The 16,526-nt window shown below is 47.0% G+C and overlaps 9 protein-coding genes across 9 annotated transcripts; 6 read left to right on the forward strand and 3 right to left on the reverse strand.

The window, feature by feature from the left end:
- Window positions 1-465: 465 nt before the first annotated feature.
- On the forward strand, window positions 466-1,377 carry LY89DRAFT_645919 (alpha/beta-hydrolase; the record flags this gene model as incomplete). Its single annotated transcript, XM_018211899.1, has 1 exon — window positions 466-1,377. The coding sequence occupies one exon, from the start codon at window positions 466-468 to the stop codon at window positions 1,375-1,377; it is 912 nt and encodes a 303-aa protein (XP_018071255.1).
- A 190-nt stretch (window positions 1,378-1,567) lies between these two features.
- On the reverse strand, window positions 1,568-3,077 carry LY89DRAFT_718624 (uncharacterized protein; the record flags this gene model as incomplete). Its single annotated transcript, XM_018218427.1, has 2 exons — window positions 1,568-1,600; window positions 1,653-3,077. 2 exons carry the CDS (start codon window positions 3,075-3,077, stop codon window positions 1,568-1,570), a joined length of 1,458 nt encoding a protein of 485 aa, XP_018071256.1.
- A 617-nt stretch (window positions 3,078-3,694) lies between these two features.
- LY89DRAFT_684907 (acid protease) lies at window positions 3,695-5,562 on the forward strand. Its single transcript, XM_018214982.1, has 4 exons — window positions 3,695-4,276; window positions 4,324-4,724; window positions 4,771-5,072; window positions 5,123-5,562. Exons 1-4 carry the CDS (start codon window positions 3,950-3,952, stop codon window positions 5,338-5,340), a joined length of 1,248 nt encoding a protein of 415 aa, XP_018071257.1. The 5' UTR covers window positions 3,695-3,949; the 3' UTR covers window positions 5,341-5,562.
- Window positions 5,563-5,886: 324 nt separating this feature from the next.
- LY89DRAFT_782148 (uncharacterized protein) lies at window positions 5,887-8,156 on the forward strand. Its single transcript, XM_018222551.1, has 2 exons — window positions 5,887-6,307; window positions 6,357-8,156. The coding sequence occupies exons 1-2, from the start codon at window positions 5,905-5,907 to the stop codon at window positions 7,964-7,966; spliced, it is 2,013 nt and encodes a 670-aa protein (XP_018071258.1). The 5' UTR covers window positions 5,887-5,904; the 3' UTR covers window positions 7,967-8,156.
- A 535-nt stretch (window positions 8,157-8,691) lies between these two features.
- On the forward strand, window positions 8,692-9,421 carry LY89DRAFT_585163 (uncharacterized protein; the record flags this gene model as incomplete). The annotated part of the gene is made up of 2 exons (XM_018209309.1): window positions 8,692-9,162; window positions 9,218-9,421. Coding segments are annotated over 2 exons (675 nt in total), but the record flags the coding sequence as incomplete, so codon positions are not given.
- A 342-nt stretch (window positions 9,422-9,763) lies between these two features.
- LY89DRAFT_684910 (uncharacterized protein) lies at window positions 9,764-11,155 on the forward strand. Its single transcript, XM_018214983.1, has one exon. The coding sequence runs from the start codon at window positions 10,065-10,067 to the stop codon at window positions 11,007-11,009; it is 945 nt and encodes a 314-aa protein (XP_018071260.1). The 5' UTR covers window positions 9,764-10,064; the 3' UTR covers window positions 11,010-11,155.
- A 7-nt stretch (window positions 11,156-11,162) lies between these two features.
- Window positions 11,163-12,094, reverse strand: LY89DRAFT_707325 (Diphthine synthase; the record flags this gene model as incomplete). The annotated part of the gene is made up of 2 exons (XM_018217595.1): window positions 11,955-12,094; window positions 11,163-11,900 (listed from the first exon to the last, which is right to left on the reverse strand). The coding sequence occupies exons 1-2, from the start codon at window positions 12,087-12,089 to the stop codon at window positions 11,163-11,165; spliced, it is 873 nt and encodes a 290-aa protein (XP_018071261.1). The 5' UTR covers window positions 12,090-12,094.
- An 80-nt stretch (window positions 12,095-12,174) lies between these two features.
- Window positions 12,175-13,426, forward strand: LY89DRAFT_67212 (uncharacterized protein). Its single transcript, XM_018213259.1, has 2 exons — window positions 12,175-13,101; window positions 13,170-13,426. Exon 1 carries the CDS (start codon window positions 12,300-12,302, stop codon window positions 13,005-13,007), a length of 708 nt encoding a protein of 235 aa, XP_018071262.1. The 5' UTR covers window positions 12,175-12,299; the 3' UTR covers window positions 13,008-13,101; window positions 13,170-13,426.
- A 1,446-nt stretch (window positions 13,427-14,872) lies between these two features.
- Window positions 14,873-16,026, reverse strand: LY89DRAFT_718630 (uncharacterized protein; the record flags this gene model as incomplete). The annotated part of the gene is made up of 3 exons (XM_018218428.1): window positions 14,873-14,975; window positions 15,216-15,304; window positions 15,493-16,026. The coding sequence occupies 3 exons, from the start codon at window positions 16,024-16,026 to the stop codon at window positions 14,873-14,875; spliced, it is 726 nt and encodes a 241-aa protein (XP_018071263.1).
- Between the last annotated feature and the right edge of the window lie 500 nt (window positions 16,027-16,526).

Raw genomic sequence — 16,526 nt, forward strand, 5'->3', positions numbered from 1 at the left:
GGTACGGCTTGCGAACTTGAATTGATATGTTCACGTGATCCAATGGAATGCAGCCCAACCTGTAGCTTGGGAGGTCGATCTCCAAAGTCAAGCTCCAAAGAAACGTGGATACATCTTACACCTGTCAGACTGACCGTCTGACCATCTGACCGTACATTGTCTTGCGTTGTGGAGCCAGCATGGCCTCCTGCTCAACGATAGCTCATTGGTCGGAACTGAATATTAATCAAGAATCTGACCCTTCAGCCCTACGGATCATCAAGTTTCCTGGGAGCGGATGCAACATACAAATCCATCAGTAATCCGACCGACAGTCGGTCTCGATTATGATGTGGAAAGTAAAGTGCTGCGGCCGCTTTTTGGATATATATATAAGTCTTGAGATATGCAGCAGAGACAGCTTTTGGAGAAATCAAAAAGCAGACAACGAAATCGAATCAGTTCAAAAACAAACAAACAGCAACAATGACAACCCATCAAACCGCCAAAACCCAATTCGTGACATCTAAGGATGTCAAGTTCGCCTACCGCCGTTTCGGAAATGACACCACCAATGAAGTCCCCCTCCTCTTCCTCATCCACTTCCGTGGCACCATGGACTTCTGGGATCCTCTCCTCGTCAACTCGATCGCAACCAAGCGCCCCGTGATCTTGTTCGACAATGCAGGCGTTGGCCAGAGTACCGGAACCGTCGAAGATACCATCCCCAAAATGGCTGCTCGTGTCCTTGACTTCCTCGCTGCTCTTGAACTCAAGAAAGTCGATGTGTTGGGTTTCAGCATGGGAGGACATATAGCCCCGTACATCTACTTGAATGGTCCTGCTGGACTCGTTCAGCATATCATCATTGCGGGATCGGGACCGAGCGCTGGCGAAGATATTGTTGTCAACAGTGATGAAAGGAAGAAAGCAATCGAGGTGAATGCTGGTGCCGCACAAGTCGAACGTAAGAACTTCGAATACTTGTTCTTCGGTCCCTCGGAGTCGAGCCAAGCAGCAGCACGAGCATGGTGGGACCGTATTCATGAACGAAACAAGTCGACAAGCGGCGAAGAACGTAGTGACTTGGTGTCAGCTGGGTTTGCTGATGGAGGTGCTGGAATGATGAACATGTTGAAAGCCTTTGGAGTCTTTGCCAATCTAGAGCTGCGAGCTGAAGGAAGCTATGATCGACTTGGGAATATCGATATTCCAGTTTTGATTGGGCAGGGAAAGGATGACGTTATGATCCCGACTGTTAACAGCTTTGTCATGCAGCAGAAGATGCCGAATGCTTATTTGAAGATATATCCAGACTCAGGCCATGGTTTCTTGTATCAGTTCGCAGAGGACTTCGCACAGCAAGTCGGCTGGTTCTTAGATACTACTGCAAAGTAATGAAAGGAACGAACATTCCTAAGACTAGCAAGGGTATCGACGGCTTGATTACAGACGAAAGCAGTATAACGTTAACAAGCAAGGGAGGGGAGTTGATCAAAACGTAAATCGTAAATCATTACTCAATAAAATATCGTTCCTTCTCTTGTGTACCAATCTCCTTCTTCCCAATTATTACACAGCGTGCACGTCACATCAATCCTCCTCTTCTCATAATCGACCACTGGGTTAGTTTGGTGCACCCGCCTATTTTCCAAAACCTGTTGCGCACTAACGCAAGGCTTCAATCCATCTTCTTCAACGTTCATCACAAAAGTAGCATATTTCGCAGCTCCAGAACTTTCCCAAGAGCCCTCTTGGTGGTTCATGTTTACCAGAAGATCGATGGCTTTTCGCCGAATCCAAGGATCACGACATTTGATAGCGGTGTAGAAGAGCGGGAAGATGATACCCATTTCTAGAGAAAAGAATGGTTGGTCCACAGTTCCTTTCTCAAGAGCGAGTATTTGTAGGCCGAGTTCCACGAGGTGTTCGTACTGCAAAGTAAAATCATCGTGCAGCATTTCAAAGCCGAAACATCGTGTGCCTATCAAGATTTCGAGCATGTTGTGGTACATCTTGATCAGAAGCATAGTCTTCTCCTGTTTCGTAGCTTCTGGTAGATTAAGCGAGTCTATGATTCGCTGTAGATCGACTCTTCGTTCGAACAAAATCATCGCCGCTTTGTCGAGGTCGCTCTGTGCCAGTAAATTGGGCACTGCATAGTTGGCTAAGGCAAAGAACCAGCGAGTCAATGTGATTAGAGAAGCTAATGCGTCGCTAAGCGAAGAGGAGGGTGTCTCGAAGGTCGGAAATTCCAGACTACCTGGCCAGGAGTGGTAAGGATATGGACTTGTGGCGTCGCCGATGGACATTGCCTGCAGATCCAAGCGTTCGATGGTGTGGATGATATCCAATGGAATCTGAGGTTGAGTGTTTTCAATTACATTGGTAGACGAAGCATATCTCGTCAGTATTTTGAGCCCATTCTGCAGATGCATCTGAGCGACGGTGAAATTTTGGTGCAAGTTTTCGTAGCAGACAAACAATATGCATGCCACCAGACCCTTGATAATAGCATCCTCAGAGCCATTGGAACTTTCTTGAAGTAGCCTTTGAGTGTGGGCGACAGCGTTATTGTACTCATGCAAAGATAACTTTCTCGATTCTGCTCGAAATCTCTCAGCTGCTGCCGTGTCCACTTCTCCATGGAGAGAGTTGATGTTCTTGATACCACGGTGTAGCAAACTAAGAGAACACAGCGCGTATTTAATTGCTGGTTCTGAGAGACTCAATTGCAAGACTCGGAAGGACCAGAAGTTGGCTCCAAAATAGGTTGGGGATATCGAGCAAGTACAGTTGATAAAGAATTCAAAGGATTGTAGCTGTTCCGTGTTATCGAAAGCTGGCAACTTGATTGTCGGATGTGGACTAGGTGAATTGCGAGAGGTGGATGCCATGCCTGGATCGGGAGATGGGTTCTTCGAGCGTGATCGCGGCAACGGCGCCCCAGTGTAGCCATCACATTTACGCCCGGTACTGGTACATTTCTTGCAGTGGGGCCGTCCTTCATCGCATTTGACTCGCCGAATTCTGCATGTAACGCAGCCAGTAGTCACTCTGATTTTGCCTCCGCTGCCAAATTTCGGCTCTAAAGACATGGCCGAGACGCTTGGGGATACAGAAAATAGGTTAGGAAGGAAGAGCCGTTTCCCGACAAGACAATTTCCACTTCAAGCTTCTGACAAATTGTTATCTTGGAACCCCAACTCAGTGCCAAATTTCCCATATTTATGGAGCTGTTCATGATTATCTTATGTTATGTAGTGAAAGAGCCCATTGGCATGCTCGTTCACTGCAACCAAAGTGGAAAGAATGTCTTCCCAGTTTCTGAGTCTTACTGAGGATACAAAAGTGGATTTTTTGGTGACTTTACCATCGTACGTGCTGACATACGTCCACCTCAGGTCGAAGGAGCAAGGCTGCCTACTCAATTCTGCCTTAAGGAATGTTCTCATTTTGAAGAGCTCGAAGAGCGCAAGGCAAACCATCTTCGTTTAGTGAGGCGAAGCACTAATGGATATGGTTCAGCCTTATGCTCGCTTATTTCCTTTGAGTCTCATTGGCCGGTTCGTGGAAGCCTGCACGTCCACAGGTACTACGCCACAGTCCGAATGTTGGGTTTTTCTGGTCCTTAGCTAAGTACTTACTAAGAAGCGAGGACCGGCTCAGCAACAGGTCTGTTCGCGGGATGCCGATATACCTCTCCGTCCACATTCCATAATTTGTCAATTCCGCGAGTTGGCCCGGGGCCAGAAAGACAGCATGGGCTCCGACTGACAAACGAGCGGGCGAATGAGAAGCTTTGCCAAGATGTAGCCTCGTATGAAGATCTGCAAGGCTCAGCATAGGAGGATGTTCAAAAATATCTTCTGTCAATCTGGTGTCGAGTTATAAAGAGGACAAGATGGCGTTCTCCAGCAAGCATCAAGCACAGACTCTTTTTTTTGACTACTTTCTCTCTTCGTTCAAAATGTTGTTTTCGTCATTAGTTTCAAATTCTCTTTTCGCATTGACGGCATGCTCGACGGCCACAGCAAGTCGGATACCATTGTCGAAAAGAAATCTTCACCGCCGAGATGCTTCTGCAGTAGGAGCAATTTCAAGCTCCGGGGGTTTCTGGTTTGGTGATTTTGCTGTGGGAGGTTCTTCGTCGTTGAACATGTTGATCGATACTGGTTCTGGAGACGTCATTGTAAATGCAGGCCTCTACAAACCATCAAGCACTTCGAAAAGCATTAACGCAACCTTCGACAACACATACGCAACGACGTCGAGTGATGGGACAGGAACTGGAGATGTATGAATCCTCTCATTGGGAAGAATAGCCTGTGCTAACCATTTCAGGTCGTGGGAATCCTTTACATGGACCGAGTGAGCTTCGGTACCTTGAGTGCCACTCAAATGGTTGGAGAAGCAACAGGCGCTGCCATGATCCCGAGCGATGGCATCGTTGGTTTCGCAGGCAAAATGTTCTGGCAGTTTCCGGACAACTCGACCTCGTTTATGCAAACACTCTGCACTCAGGGAAAGGTCTCCGAATGCCGCTTCGGTCTTGCTCTCGCGAATGAGAACAATGGGTCTCTTATTATGGGCCAGCTGGACACAGATATGTATACTGGAGACCTGGCTGTGGGGCCCATTTATCAAACAGGATGGGCTACTAAGATGGATCTGGCAGTCAACGGTACAATTGTGACTCGAGATATCAGCGTCGAGTTAGATAGTGGTACTGCAACTATCCTAGGGTAAGTGTTCACCAAGAGCGGTGATGCTATGGCTAACAATCATTAGGCCAATAGAAGATGTGAGCAGCATTTTCGAGGCCAATGGGATTAAAGGCGTGCTGTCCAATAGCTCTTCTGGTCTGCAACTGACTGGGTACTTTCCATGTGATAGTCCTCCAAATATTGGCTTCTCCTTCCCATCTCAAACGAACGCATCGACAGCCGTCGGCACAATCAGCAAGAACAGCACAATCTTCGATATTCCTGCGAATACATGGGCTGCGGTTGACAATGGGAACAATAACTGTACAGCAATCTTGGGCGGCCAGGACGTTGCTGCCTTCCCTGGACTATGGGTCGTAGGCCAACGTAAGTTAGAAAATCTCTCACTTGCTGATGATACTGATGTGGAATCCTAGCTTTCTTTCAAGGCCGCTATCTCGACCATAATCTAGCCGAAAGTACGATTGGAATTGCAACTCTGAAGACGTCCAGCAACGCGACGACGACCGTGAGCCCGACTTCGAGCCCCACCCCCGAAGCGACGACGACAACTAGCGGAGCGACTCCAAGAGGTGGAATCCAGCGAGGGGCATTGTTTGGCCTGCCACTTATGGTTGCTTTCTGCATGTTGTAGCTTGAAGGCTTGATAAGCAGAATGTAGGAATATTTGAAAATAGACTGTACAATAGACAGGATTGACTACTAAAAAGCGACGGCGATGCAAGACTGTTTTCGGCAGGAGAAAGTAATGCAACAAATATCTCTTCGAAACATGATGCAACGTGTTGAACCCGAGCGAGACTGGATCCATTGTTCGGATAATGGGCATTTCCACGAGATGGCGAACGAGGATGGCCAAGCGGATTACATGTGGTCCTGATCGAAGTATAATAAGGTTCAGACTGTCTCGGTTGTTGTGTCTGGCCATGCAAGACATGGAGGGGTAACAGACTTTGCTCAATAATTGTGGCATGTGAATAATCGAGTTGTCAAAAATACCATTGAAAAATTGATTAGGTGCGGCGCGTTTAGATGTGAAAAATAAGAGATAGAAGATCTGAATGGTGGGTAAGAAGCTGAGGAGAAAAGGAGAAATTGTCACGAGCGCACGGACCCCCGTTCGTCGTTGTTTTGTTGACGTTTGTCGCGTCGAGCCTTACTTTACGCGTAAAGCGCTCTCCCTCCAGTCACATTAGCAATGCCTCGAATCTCAGACATGTCCGTGGACCGCTTCCCCGAAGTCCCTGACTTTGTTACACATTACATTCGAGACCAAAATCTTGCCGATGACGATGGGATTCAAGGTCGAACGTTGATCCGAGTGTGCCTCGAGGAGTTTTGCGACGAAGCGGTCTTGCGAGACACGGTATTAATGAAGAGTGCTAAGAAGGACATAGTAGCATCAATTAGGCGTATGATTTCAGATGGCGTTGTGTGCTTGCTACACCAGGAGGACAAACCCATTTTCAGACTACCAAGGGAAGAATTGGCTGCTGAAGATGTAACCACAATTGTTGTGGAGCAGAGAGACCGGGACGCCGAAGAAGCAGAGACAAGTCTGCTAGAAGAAGACCCACCAGTTGGCGAGATTGATGTAGATAGTAAGTGTGCCAGTTGGTCGTATGGCATTTCTCCTGACATTCTAAGCAGGACATGCGGCGGGGTACACCGAGATGATACGAGGGGCTAGGCCGATGATTGAACCTCCAGCAGAAGAAGACATAAGCACTCCTAGCAGAAAGCGTCGCCGGGTAGAAATTGCTGCTAGCGATTCTAGCAGTTGGAATTCCATTTCCCTCAGTCCTATTCGGCATTCGAATTCAACACCTCGACGAAGACCTCAGCCCCCTGCCAGCCCACTGTCGGGCTCTCGCAGACGTTCTGCGCCGATGCAATACTTCTCTCTAGTAAAAGCCAGAGATACGAGAGACTATCAGGCAGAGGAACGATTGCGGCAGACTTTATTCAAGCGGGAGAAGAAAGACACATCTCCGCCGTGGCTTTTACAAGGTCTTGAAGGACTTCGTTCTAGATACGCCGATGATACATTTGAAGCTGAGAATGGGATGATTAAGTGTTCGGACTGTGGCCGAGATTTCAAGCCTGCAAATAATGGTGTCAGCAATTTCGAAACCCATCTAAGATCCAAGGGACATCGAGCACTTGTCGCAAAGAGAATAGAATGTGGACTGACCTACCAACAGTCTCTACGTACGAAGAAATTTGATATAGATTACAGCGAGCAACAGATCCCGTATATGGTGTTTGCTCAGAAGAGCCAGCAGACCCTGGCCGATCTACGGACCAAATACTTCACTGCCATCGAAGGTGATACACACACGCAATCCATCAGGTTAAGTTTTCTGGAAAGAAGGCTTGTGGAAGCGGACGAGAGGAATGTCAAGCAGCGTGAGCACTTTGAGAAAGTTGTGGAAACATCCGAAAGAAGTAGTAAGGATACAAAGGACAAGTTTAATCTGTTATCGGAGGTTTTGAAGTCGACAGAAACAAAATGCGAAACCAAGATCCGTGACGTTACAGACCGACTCGATTCATCCGAATCAAAGAATGCCGAGCTGCTGAAAAGCATGAAACAGCAAATAGTCGCTTTCCAAGATTCGTGCGAGAAGAAACTCGACGAGACGAATACAAGAATTGCGAAGAACCTTCATAATCTCATCAAATCAGAGCTTGTGTCGAGGACAAAGTTGGAGCAACTTGCGAGCCAAATATCTCAATTATTTGAGATAAACAAGAGTCAAGACGAAGAAATTGCCAAGCTCCGATCTCAAGCCGAAGAACAAAAGAACGTTGTTCAGAACCTTCACTCGCAATTGGAAGAAGCAAAGAAGATTCAAGAAGAGAATATGCAGCGGCAATGCGACAGTGACCAGAGCTTCCGGAAGACGATCACGGACCAGATGGAGGCACATCTTCAACACACAGAGCGTTGCAGTAAGAAACTTGCCGCAGAAAATCAAGCCGGAATGAAGTCCATGGAGCGATTTATGTCTGACCGCATCAAATCGACTGAAGCGCAGTGTTCTAAGAAATTCCGGTCCTTAGAGAAGAAGAATACGGAGCAAAGTTCCAAGATCGAGCGTTTTGAGCATGTCATTCCGGTCATACTTGATGATGCTCAGAATATGAGAGAATATATGGAAGAGCTCGGCAACAACATTGCAGCTGAAACCGACGCTGCCCAATCCTCATCAGATGAGGTTCGACGAGATGGTAGGAAGACGTCGCTCGCGCCTTGAATACGATTCTGTTGGATATTGCCGTTTCTGCTATGTATGATTCTACTTTGAGCGAGGTGTTTAGGGTAAGGATTTGGATATAGTTTTGATGAATCATTCGAACGTACAGCATGTCAAAGAGGATGACCTGATGATTTTTCTGAATGGAGTCTTGGACAACCATCCACATTTGATCCCACGAACCAATCACACTTGATTTTGTCATCACAATGCGGCTGTTGCCCCTGTATGTTCAGCCTTTGAACCAAGGTTCGGCCGTCGTGGCTTGCTCAAGTGCTTACGTGACCAGCTCTTCTCGCGTTCGGCTCTGTCAGCGTGGTAGTCAATCCCGACTGCTTATATCTCATTAATTAGGGACAAGACGAATCCATTCACTTAGCAGGCATTTTGACCAATATAGCTATAAGCTGTTCTTGGAAGATAAACATCTTCAGCTGCGGCGATGTAAGTCAAGTGGCGTTTGGTGGCATTTCCGTAGACAGTATTTAACTCCAAGCTATTGCCCGTTTGTCTGAATATTATCAAAACATCGACTAGGTTGGACAGACTCTTTTTCGCTGTTTTCTGTTACTCTCTCATTCCATAATTCACTATGTCAAAAGTATGGGCCGACAGACCATTTGCTCTCATCCCAACACCTAGCGGTGAAGGCGTACGTTCTATTCCAAGCTACTGGCTCTCTCCCAGTTATACTCAATCATGTTTAGATCTCATCAAGCACTATCAAAGTCGCAACAGAAATGTGCTTAGCACACAACTTAATCATCCGAAACCTCAACGCCATTTACCTGCAGGCACCAAACATCAGCTCTCCAACTGATATCTCAGACTTCATCCTCTTTTGCCAAGTATGGCATCAATCAATGAAACATCATCATGCTTACGAAGAGGATTTCCTCTTCCCGTGGATCGAGGCTTACAGTGGAGAGAAGGGTATCATGGAGAGGAACATCAAGCAGCATGAAGCTTTCCATGGCGGTTTGGACGAGTTCGAGAAGTACATCTCGAATGTGAAAGTCGAAGACTGGGATGCTGGCAAGTTGCTGAAGATCGTCGATGGGTTTGGAGAGGCATTGTCATTGCATTTGGGCGAAGAGATTCAGAGTTTATTGGCGTTGGAGGAGTACGGAGGAGAGAAGTTGGAAAAGGCTTGGGCGGACCTGGAAAAGAAGATTCAGGCTGAGATGACGGATAAGGTGAGCGATGTTTCTCGATCTTCTTGAGAAAAGCAGGAAGCTGACCTTCGTGTAGACAAAGGTTATACCTATGGGATTTGGAGGCATTGATCGAACGTTTGAGGGAGGGAAACATAAGCATTGGCCGCCATTTCCTTGGTTTGTACCATATCTGGTAAAGTTCTTTTTCATGGGCAAGCATAAGGGAAGTTGGAGATTCAGTCCATGTACGATATTTGGTGAACCGAAGGAACTGCCATTTGTTAAGGTCGAGCAATGAGATATACAGGTCCTCATGTTTTGCTCCTTCTATTCGGGGTTTGGGGTAGAAAACCGTATTTATCGAGGTAGCTAGAAGATTGGCCAGGCGTTGGTGCTTCTCCTTATATATATATCTCCTCTCTTGACAATCCTGAGACTCACCTGGATTTCACGGGCAAGGAAAAATCCCAAACATACAAATTTTACGAGAAACAAACATTATACGCTTCGGTCTCATCCACAAGAAATAGTGGACTCTCATCAATCTAGATGAAACGATGACAGCGGCTTCTAGCACGAAACCGGTTTGGTGGCCGACAATTGCTTTAGCTGCCCCGCCATCTAATTAATATAAATTTATCAACACCACAGGCCTGAGTCTTCTCCTCGAATGAAGTTCTCCATGGCATATGCATGTATTGCCTTTCATGCAAGTTGGTTATCAGATCAAGGCCTCGGCATTTTGACGCGCATGGAACTCAGGGGAGCGATCAGCCCGAGAATCATCGAAAGGCTGAATTCAAGCCTCACTCCACATAATCAGATCACAGCGGGATAAACGACACGCATACACACGTCTTTTGTACCACTGTTCCGCAGACTTAGTCTATATATACGATTCCGTTCCCCAACTCCTGATTACTCGACAATCTTCGAATAAAATGCCTACCTACCTAGTTCACGGTTTTCGCTGGAGACGCGACTCGATCGTCATCCACACAATTCTGCAAGACCTTGAAGATGCAGCCCCGAATTGGATCATGGCGCCAAGGACTTCTATCTCTATGCTCAATTCCTTCTATTCGATGTACGACTTCCTCCCTCCCAGCAGTCCGCCGCCTGCAACATACTCTCCTCCGGTTCCACAAGTAGAGAAACCAGCCCCGGAGCCCAAGAAAGAGAACAATGGCCCGAGAACCTTGACGAAAGCGAATAAAGGATCAATGAGCAGTCTGCGAAGTCTGGGAAGGAAGAACAAACCGCCAAACCTAGGAAGCAAGGGAACGAATGGTCATACAGCGAGCACATCATCCTCAGACAGTCGGCCGTCGCCAAGTACGCAGACCTCTGCGTGTGAAGTAAAGAAAGAGCCCAGGTTCAATGAGTGGAGCGTGGTGAAGTTGCTGGAGCAGTATGATCCTGAAGATATACAGACTGCGAGTCAACCGTATGCGTATGTCGCAGACTACATGGTGGAGGTTAAGCTTGGTGTGTCGTTGAATGAAGAGATGTTTAAGTATGAAGCAGATCAGAAAGCGGAGGAGGCGATTCTGAATGCTCATAATGCTCCGCCGACTCCTGGTACACCTGCTAGCCCCGCTCCGAATGCGATAGGAGGAATGACGAGCCCGAGTTTGAGCATTAGGGAAGCTAGGAGGCGGAGCAGAAGGCTAGGATGGTTTGAGAAATTGAGAGATGGACTACAAAAGGAAGCTGACATAGGATGGTATGTAGTCGTCTGCGGAGACGAGGAGAGGATGGTGCCCACAACCATTGAGGAGGAAAGTGAGGACGAGAGTGAGGAGGAAAGACACATGAAGAGCCCTCGAAGTGCAGGATTACGAGGCATGTTCCACAAAAGAAAAGATATCCTGGAGGAGGAATAAACATACCAAAGGATGTAGGTTGGCGGCACATTGACTCTGTTTTTAGCGTGGTGTTGGATCAACAAAAATCGGGACACTGGGGAGGACGACAGTCTGTTTTAACCGCGTAATTCTGGATACCCTCGATGAATTAATGCATGTGGATGTCATTCATTACTTTGCATCATAATCCCTCTTCCAGATCCTATCCCACCCCTCTCTATCCACAGCAAATTCCCTCGCATAGTCAATCTCAAGCTCGTGAGTTCTCCTTCCAAGCAATACCAGACTCTGCAGCGGACCTCCAAGCTCCTCATCCGCCTCACACAGTTGCTTCAATGTCCCACTGACGAATTTCTCGGTTTTTCCTCCCACTCTAGCAGCGCCAATCGCAAGACTTTCCTCGTCATAAACTCCTCCGGCACCCTCTGCCTTCTTGATTTCCTCAATCTCCAACATTTGCTGCGCACATTGACCAACAGTCATGTACCTCGGCGGCTCATAGATCTTCCTGCCTCTTGCCATATTCTCGTAGCTCTGCTCTTTGACCTTGATATCCAGCAGTACCAGCGTATGAAGTCCAATATCTCTGTTCTCTTTTATCCGATCATAGAACGAAGTAGGTTTCCACGTCTTAGTAAAGAACACCATGCTCACAGTCTGTCCAAAATTGTACAGCTGCAACCCCGTAGCTCCAATTGCAGACATTATACTAGCATTTGGTATCGTTTGAATAGGAATCTTGAGAGAACGAGCTCGCAGAACAAGATCTGTGTGTGTTGTTGCACCGAAAGGATCGCCCACTACTAGGAATGCGACGTCTTCTGTTTGCGCATTGTCCAGGATATCTTCGCTGGCAAATTCGACCATTTCTCGGTCTGCAAGGATAACGTCGCGGCCATAGTAGGTTTCCTACTGTATATCAGCGTCAGCTCTTGTCAAGAGGTTGGATGAGGAGGAGCATACGAGGATGGATTTGTCGACGAGAAGGATGCTGGTGTAAGCTTCGAGGTAGACTCGTGAAGCTTTGCGGACGACATCAAGTCCTTTGACTGTGATATCAGTCTCATCGGAGAGACCGAGTCCTATGAGGTAGAGCATCTTGATTATTGTTGCGAAGAGAGAATTGGTGGGGGATAAGTTTATAGATATTTTGCCCCGCATCCGAGGTTCTACCGGGTCAAAGCTCTAAAATATCAACAGCATTTCAGACAATCGAAAGGACATTCTATCTTCCCGTCGCCACCACATCCCTTTCAAAGTCAAGCCTTCCGACCTCCTGCGCAATACTTCGCGAATACCTCAGCAACCATGGCCTCCAAGAAAGGAGCTTACGAGAACACGGCGTCGGACACCGATTTCCGCAAGAAATACGACCGCGCCGAATACGCCCAAAAAGCCAAAGACCGCGAAGCCAAAGAGAAAGAAGAATCGAAGCTCCGCTACGAAGCCAAGCTCGCAGGAAAGAAATACTACGCTCCTCTTACTGGCGAGGAAACTCTCACACAAGCCCGAGCTTCACGATTAGACGTCTCTCAGAATGTAGGAAAGGTGATGCTCATGCCTGCGGGCGCTGCGACGGGCAAGAAAGGCAGAGGTGCAGGATTCTATTGCGAGGCTTGTGATTTGACCTTTAAGGATAACTTACAATGGGTCGAGCATGAGAATAGTATGCAGCATCTGCGGGCGATTGGGCAGACGGGAGAGGTTAAGAAAGCGAGTGCTGAGGACGTTAGGGAGAGGATAGAGAGAATTTGGGAGAGAATGCAGGAGGAGAAGAAAGATGATGTCAAGACGTTAGGAGAGAGGTTGGAGATCAGGAAGGAAGAAGAGGAGAAGGATAGAGAGGAGCGGAGGAGAAAGAGAAAGGAATTAGTGGAGAGGCAGAGGGCGGAGAAGGAGAAAGAAGTCAAAATTAAGAAAGAATATGGCGAGGATGTTAGAGTTGAGGGAGAACATGATGAGGATGACATGATGGCAAGCATGGGAATTACTGGATTTGGGTCATCGAAGAAGTAAATCCTGCATTTGGACTGGACTATCTATCAACTTCTCCTGGCACAATTTGGAGTCTCTACCTAGGGGGCACAGTGCACTTGGAGGGCCTCGGAAGGTAATAAAGTTATATTTTTCCATCTATTGGCGCATATGTATTTCCCATTGTCGTTAACACAAGATCAGTAGTCGCCAGCTTCGATAATACCTTCCGAGTCGCAGAAGAAGATCCTGTGGGGTTCAGTTCTTGGCGTTGCCTGAGCTTGAGATTCTTACAGCAGAATGCTCGAAGACTTGAAAAATGCGGTATCTGTTCCTCGATATCTTACATCCAAGACGTCTCTCCTCTGGGTAGGATGTGGTGCTCTAGCATCATTACTTTTCGAGCCCTGCTCATCTCCTACAGAATAACAGCAGTTGAATCTTGGTCTTTCAATCAACTTTGAAAGCTAACGAGCCGAAGGATGTCATGCTCTATACCATGGACTGTTCCGGAATGAGGTTGAAAATGCATCACTGCTCGTCTATTAGCGGCGTGTGAAACATGCAGCGGAGGTGGATTGCCTGATGGTGTGATTCTGAAGAGTTCCAGTGTGCTTAACGCTCGTGGTTTGATCCGGACTCTGACTGGCCCCACAAGTCTGCCGGGAGTGACTCCCAACGTGGCCGTGTAGTTCTATTGGAAGGAACTAGAATTCAAGAGAGGGAATTGCTAGGACTAGTAGGGAATCGCCTACAAGTGTTGTCCCATTTCGAATTGCTGTTGTAGTTTAGCACAGCATATACTTCGTCTTCAACCCTTCTGCTTCTTCATTATCATTGACGCGTTGTCGTTTAGGAGGGGAGGCTGTCTTGATTCGAGCTTTTCACTCTCAAGACTTTGGTCGAAGCCCCTTTCTTTTGCAACTTGAATTTCAGAATACTGCAGATGGTTTCTGACTTGGGTGTTCAAATTCAGAGTCCTTGCAATCAAGATTGTAATACCACACCTCTCCAAACTTGTTAGAAGCCGTAGTCTGAGCATCGGATGGATATACTTGGTCTGATTCTTCTATCTAATCGTTGTTTATAATATTCTGCATTTCCTGGGTTGAGACTTATGCTCTAGATCTTGTTTGACGTCACAATACCCTTGCTCTCTGATTTGGCATAAGACTTCAAATATCCCAAAAGTGAATAGGCAGATCTGGCGTCGAGAGAAATGGTGTTCTCCACATGTTCCGCTGCTTTTGTAGAGAATGCGGGCCGATGTCTCGCGCTACTTTCCCCAGATTTTCCAAGCCTGGCTATGCAGTAGTCAGGAACATCCCTTGAGTAGAGAAGGGTAGGGCTGCCATCACATAATTCGAGAGTCGGGAGTTGAACCAGAGTGGGACTTTTTCCTGCTGGGAGCACGTTCCCCCAGCTTCATTCGCTGCACGTCTTTTCTCCCACCTCATTTTATGGTGCCGTCTCGAGGGCGTGCAAGACCTGGCGACGGAATTGTCCTCCATGGCATTCCCGTTTCTCCCCTCGGTCTTTCCGGTCATCCCACGTCTTTTCCCAGTATATTCGACCAGAGATGGTTGAAATTTACATTTGAATTTTTAGGGCTTTAGTCTTTCGCTGTGTAACCGTCCTCATAAGTGTCGCTGCCGGGAGGTTGTGTCTGGCTCCGTTTTATTAGGATTTGTGGAACCCATGACTCGTTCGAAGCGTGGTATTTCTCAGCGAATATGCTTCATATCCTGGTATGGTGTTTGCAAATCAAAGTTTTATCGAAGCGAGGACAATGGCAGATCGTTTTCGTAAGTTCATGCGAACTATAGTACCTAGTTACCGGTAGGCCAGTCCAGATCAGAAAGCTTCTTAAGTCCGAAGAGGGAAAGCTTTAGTGGACAAAGTAACACTCACTCTGAAACTCGATCATTGATCATTCCTAAGTCCGCTTCGAGCCACCCACGATATTTGTATTCAGTTAAGGAATGCGTGTTATAGATATCTACTAAACATCTAAAAAGGGGCAGTACACCTTGTACCTAGGTAGGCGAGGATTAAGCGAGACATCGGATTCCAGCTCAACTTAGCACTGGATCCAAGCAATTCCAAAAGTCAGTTCACGGTGGTCACAGGTTTCACATATTCACATATACATATTGGTAGTGAGAGTAATATTTCGGTTGAATGTTTGAATTGTATTTTTGTTATCAGCGTTAAGAAGCTTGATTCGGCCTACGCTCGAAGGCGACTTACATGACTCTAGGCATCGTCTCGCCGGATGGCTCTAAACTCCCTTTGAAAGCAATATTTTGTATGGTAGGGAATCTTGCCTCGCTGGATGACTGTTAACTTCATAAGGCATTTTTTTATGGTTTTCTTTCTTTGCTTGGGACACTCACCAATTCAATCTATCTTCTGCAGCTCTGTGAGAGGCGACACTGTAAAGCACCCTCAAACTTCTCCAAAGCTTATCTAGTAGTTGTTGTACCTCACCAGGCGTCAGGTTGACGAACGGAGTTGGGGCACTTACCGAGCTACCCATTACGAGAGGGAGATGCGAACTTGCAACGAAAGACCTTTCGAAGCTTCTTCGCCAGTTATCTTGTTGGAAAAACCGGCCGAGGTTGAAGATCCACTCGCCAGCTCTTAATGAACGTGGGTCTGGAGCTATGTAGACGGCTAGTTCTTGGATTTCTACGAGGTCCTGCACAATGGCTGCGTGAGCAGCCACCCAAAGACTCAATCTACCTTGGTAGAGGAGTCTAGAGTTAACGTACAGAGTATCTCGTCCGAAGTCGAAGAACTGTGGTCGACCGTCTACAGCACCGAAGGCTAATCGGTACCTTCGCAGGCCAATCCCTCGCGCTTCTCGTGAGACGTGAAGAACTGCAGGTACGTTTCGACGCAAGGATCGCAAGCGAAGATCGTCTGTGGAATCGTCGGCTGGCTCAATGAGCAGGCAGGTCGGCTCGTATGCTTCGACTAGCGAAGTGAATATGAGGGTTAACACCTCCTGTGGGATTCTAGCGCCTCCAGAAACTCTTCTTGAATGGTTGTTATTCATGATTGCTTTGGTTGCGGTTTATTTGTGGTGTTTAAGTTGATGTTTAAAGATAGATAATGAGGAAGTGACTGTTGGTGGCTACCTTTTATAGAAAATCTCACTTCGCTGTTCATTAGATAACAGAGCGGTAACCAGCTGTTCTTGACTTCGAATTAAAATTCTAAGCTACTATTAATTGGACAGCAAAGGATTATCCGGTGTTCTTGTTTCCAAGTGGAAGTGCTCCAAGGCTGTTATCAAGATCTCATATGGAAAATAGTGAGGTAGCAGATGGGGCAACATTGTTCTTGGGCTCAATGCAATTTCAATTTGCCATAACTGAAGATGTACCATTCAATAGCCTGTTTCCTCTTTGTTCCAATCCAAAGATAGACTCCTTTCAGCGGAATGGGGATCACGTGTCGAGGAAGTTCTGGGCAAACAACGATATGCACCGTAAAGTTCTCGTTCCCATATCATCTCTTACAGTAGCAGAAGAAGACACTTACTATAAACCAAAG

Source organism: Mollisia scopiformis, assembly GCF_001500285.1.
Source record: "Mollisia scopiformis unplaced genomic scaffold LY89scaffold_12, whole genome shotgun sequence".
NCBI lineage: Eukaryota > Fungi > Ascomycota > Leotiomycetes > Helotiales > Mollisiaceae > Mollisia > Mollisia scopiformis.

Coding starts and splice junctions, on each gene's coding strand:
- LY89DRAFT_67212 (XM_018213259.1), top strand. CDS start 12,300: ATGGCCTCCAAGAAAGGAGCTTACGAGAACACGGCGTCGGACACCGAT.
- LY89DRAFT_684907 (XM_018214982.1), top strand. CDS start 3,950: ATGTTGTTTTCGTCATTAGTTTCAAATTCTCTTTTCGCATTGACGGCA. Junction 4,725..4,770: donor GGTACTGCAACTATCCTAGG/GTAAGTGTTCAC, acceptor AACAATCATTAG/GCCAATAGAAGATGTGAGCA. Junction 5,073..5,122: donor ACTATGGGTCGTAGGCCAAC/GTAAGTTAGAAA, acceptor GTGGAATCCTAG/CTTTCTTTCAAGGCCGCTAT.
- LY89DRAFT_684910 (XM_018214983.1), top strand. CDS start 10,065: ATGCCTACCTACCTAGTTCACGGTTTTCGCTGGAGACGCGACTCGATC.
- LY89DRAFT_782148 (XM_018222551.1), top strand. CDS start 5,905: ATGCCTCGAATCTCAGACATGTCCGTGGACCGCTTCCCCGAAGTCCCT. Junction 6,308..6,356: donor TGGCGAGATTGATGTAGATA/GTAAGTGTGCCA, acceptor CATTCTAAGCAG/GACATGCGGCGGGGTACACC.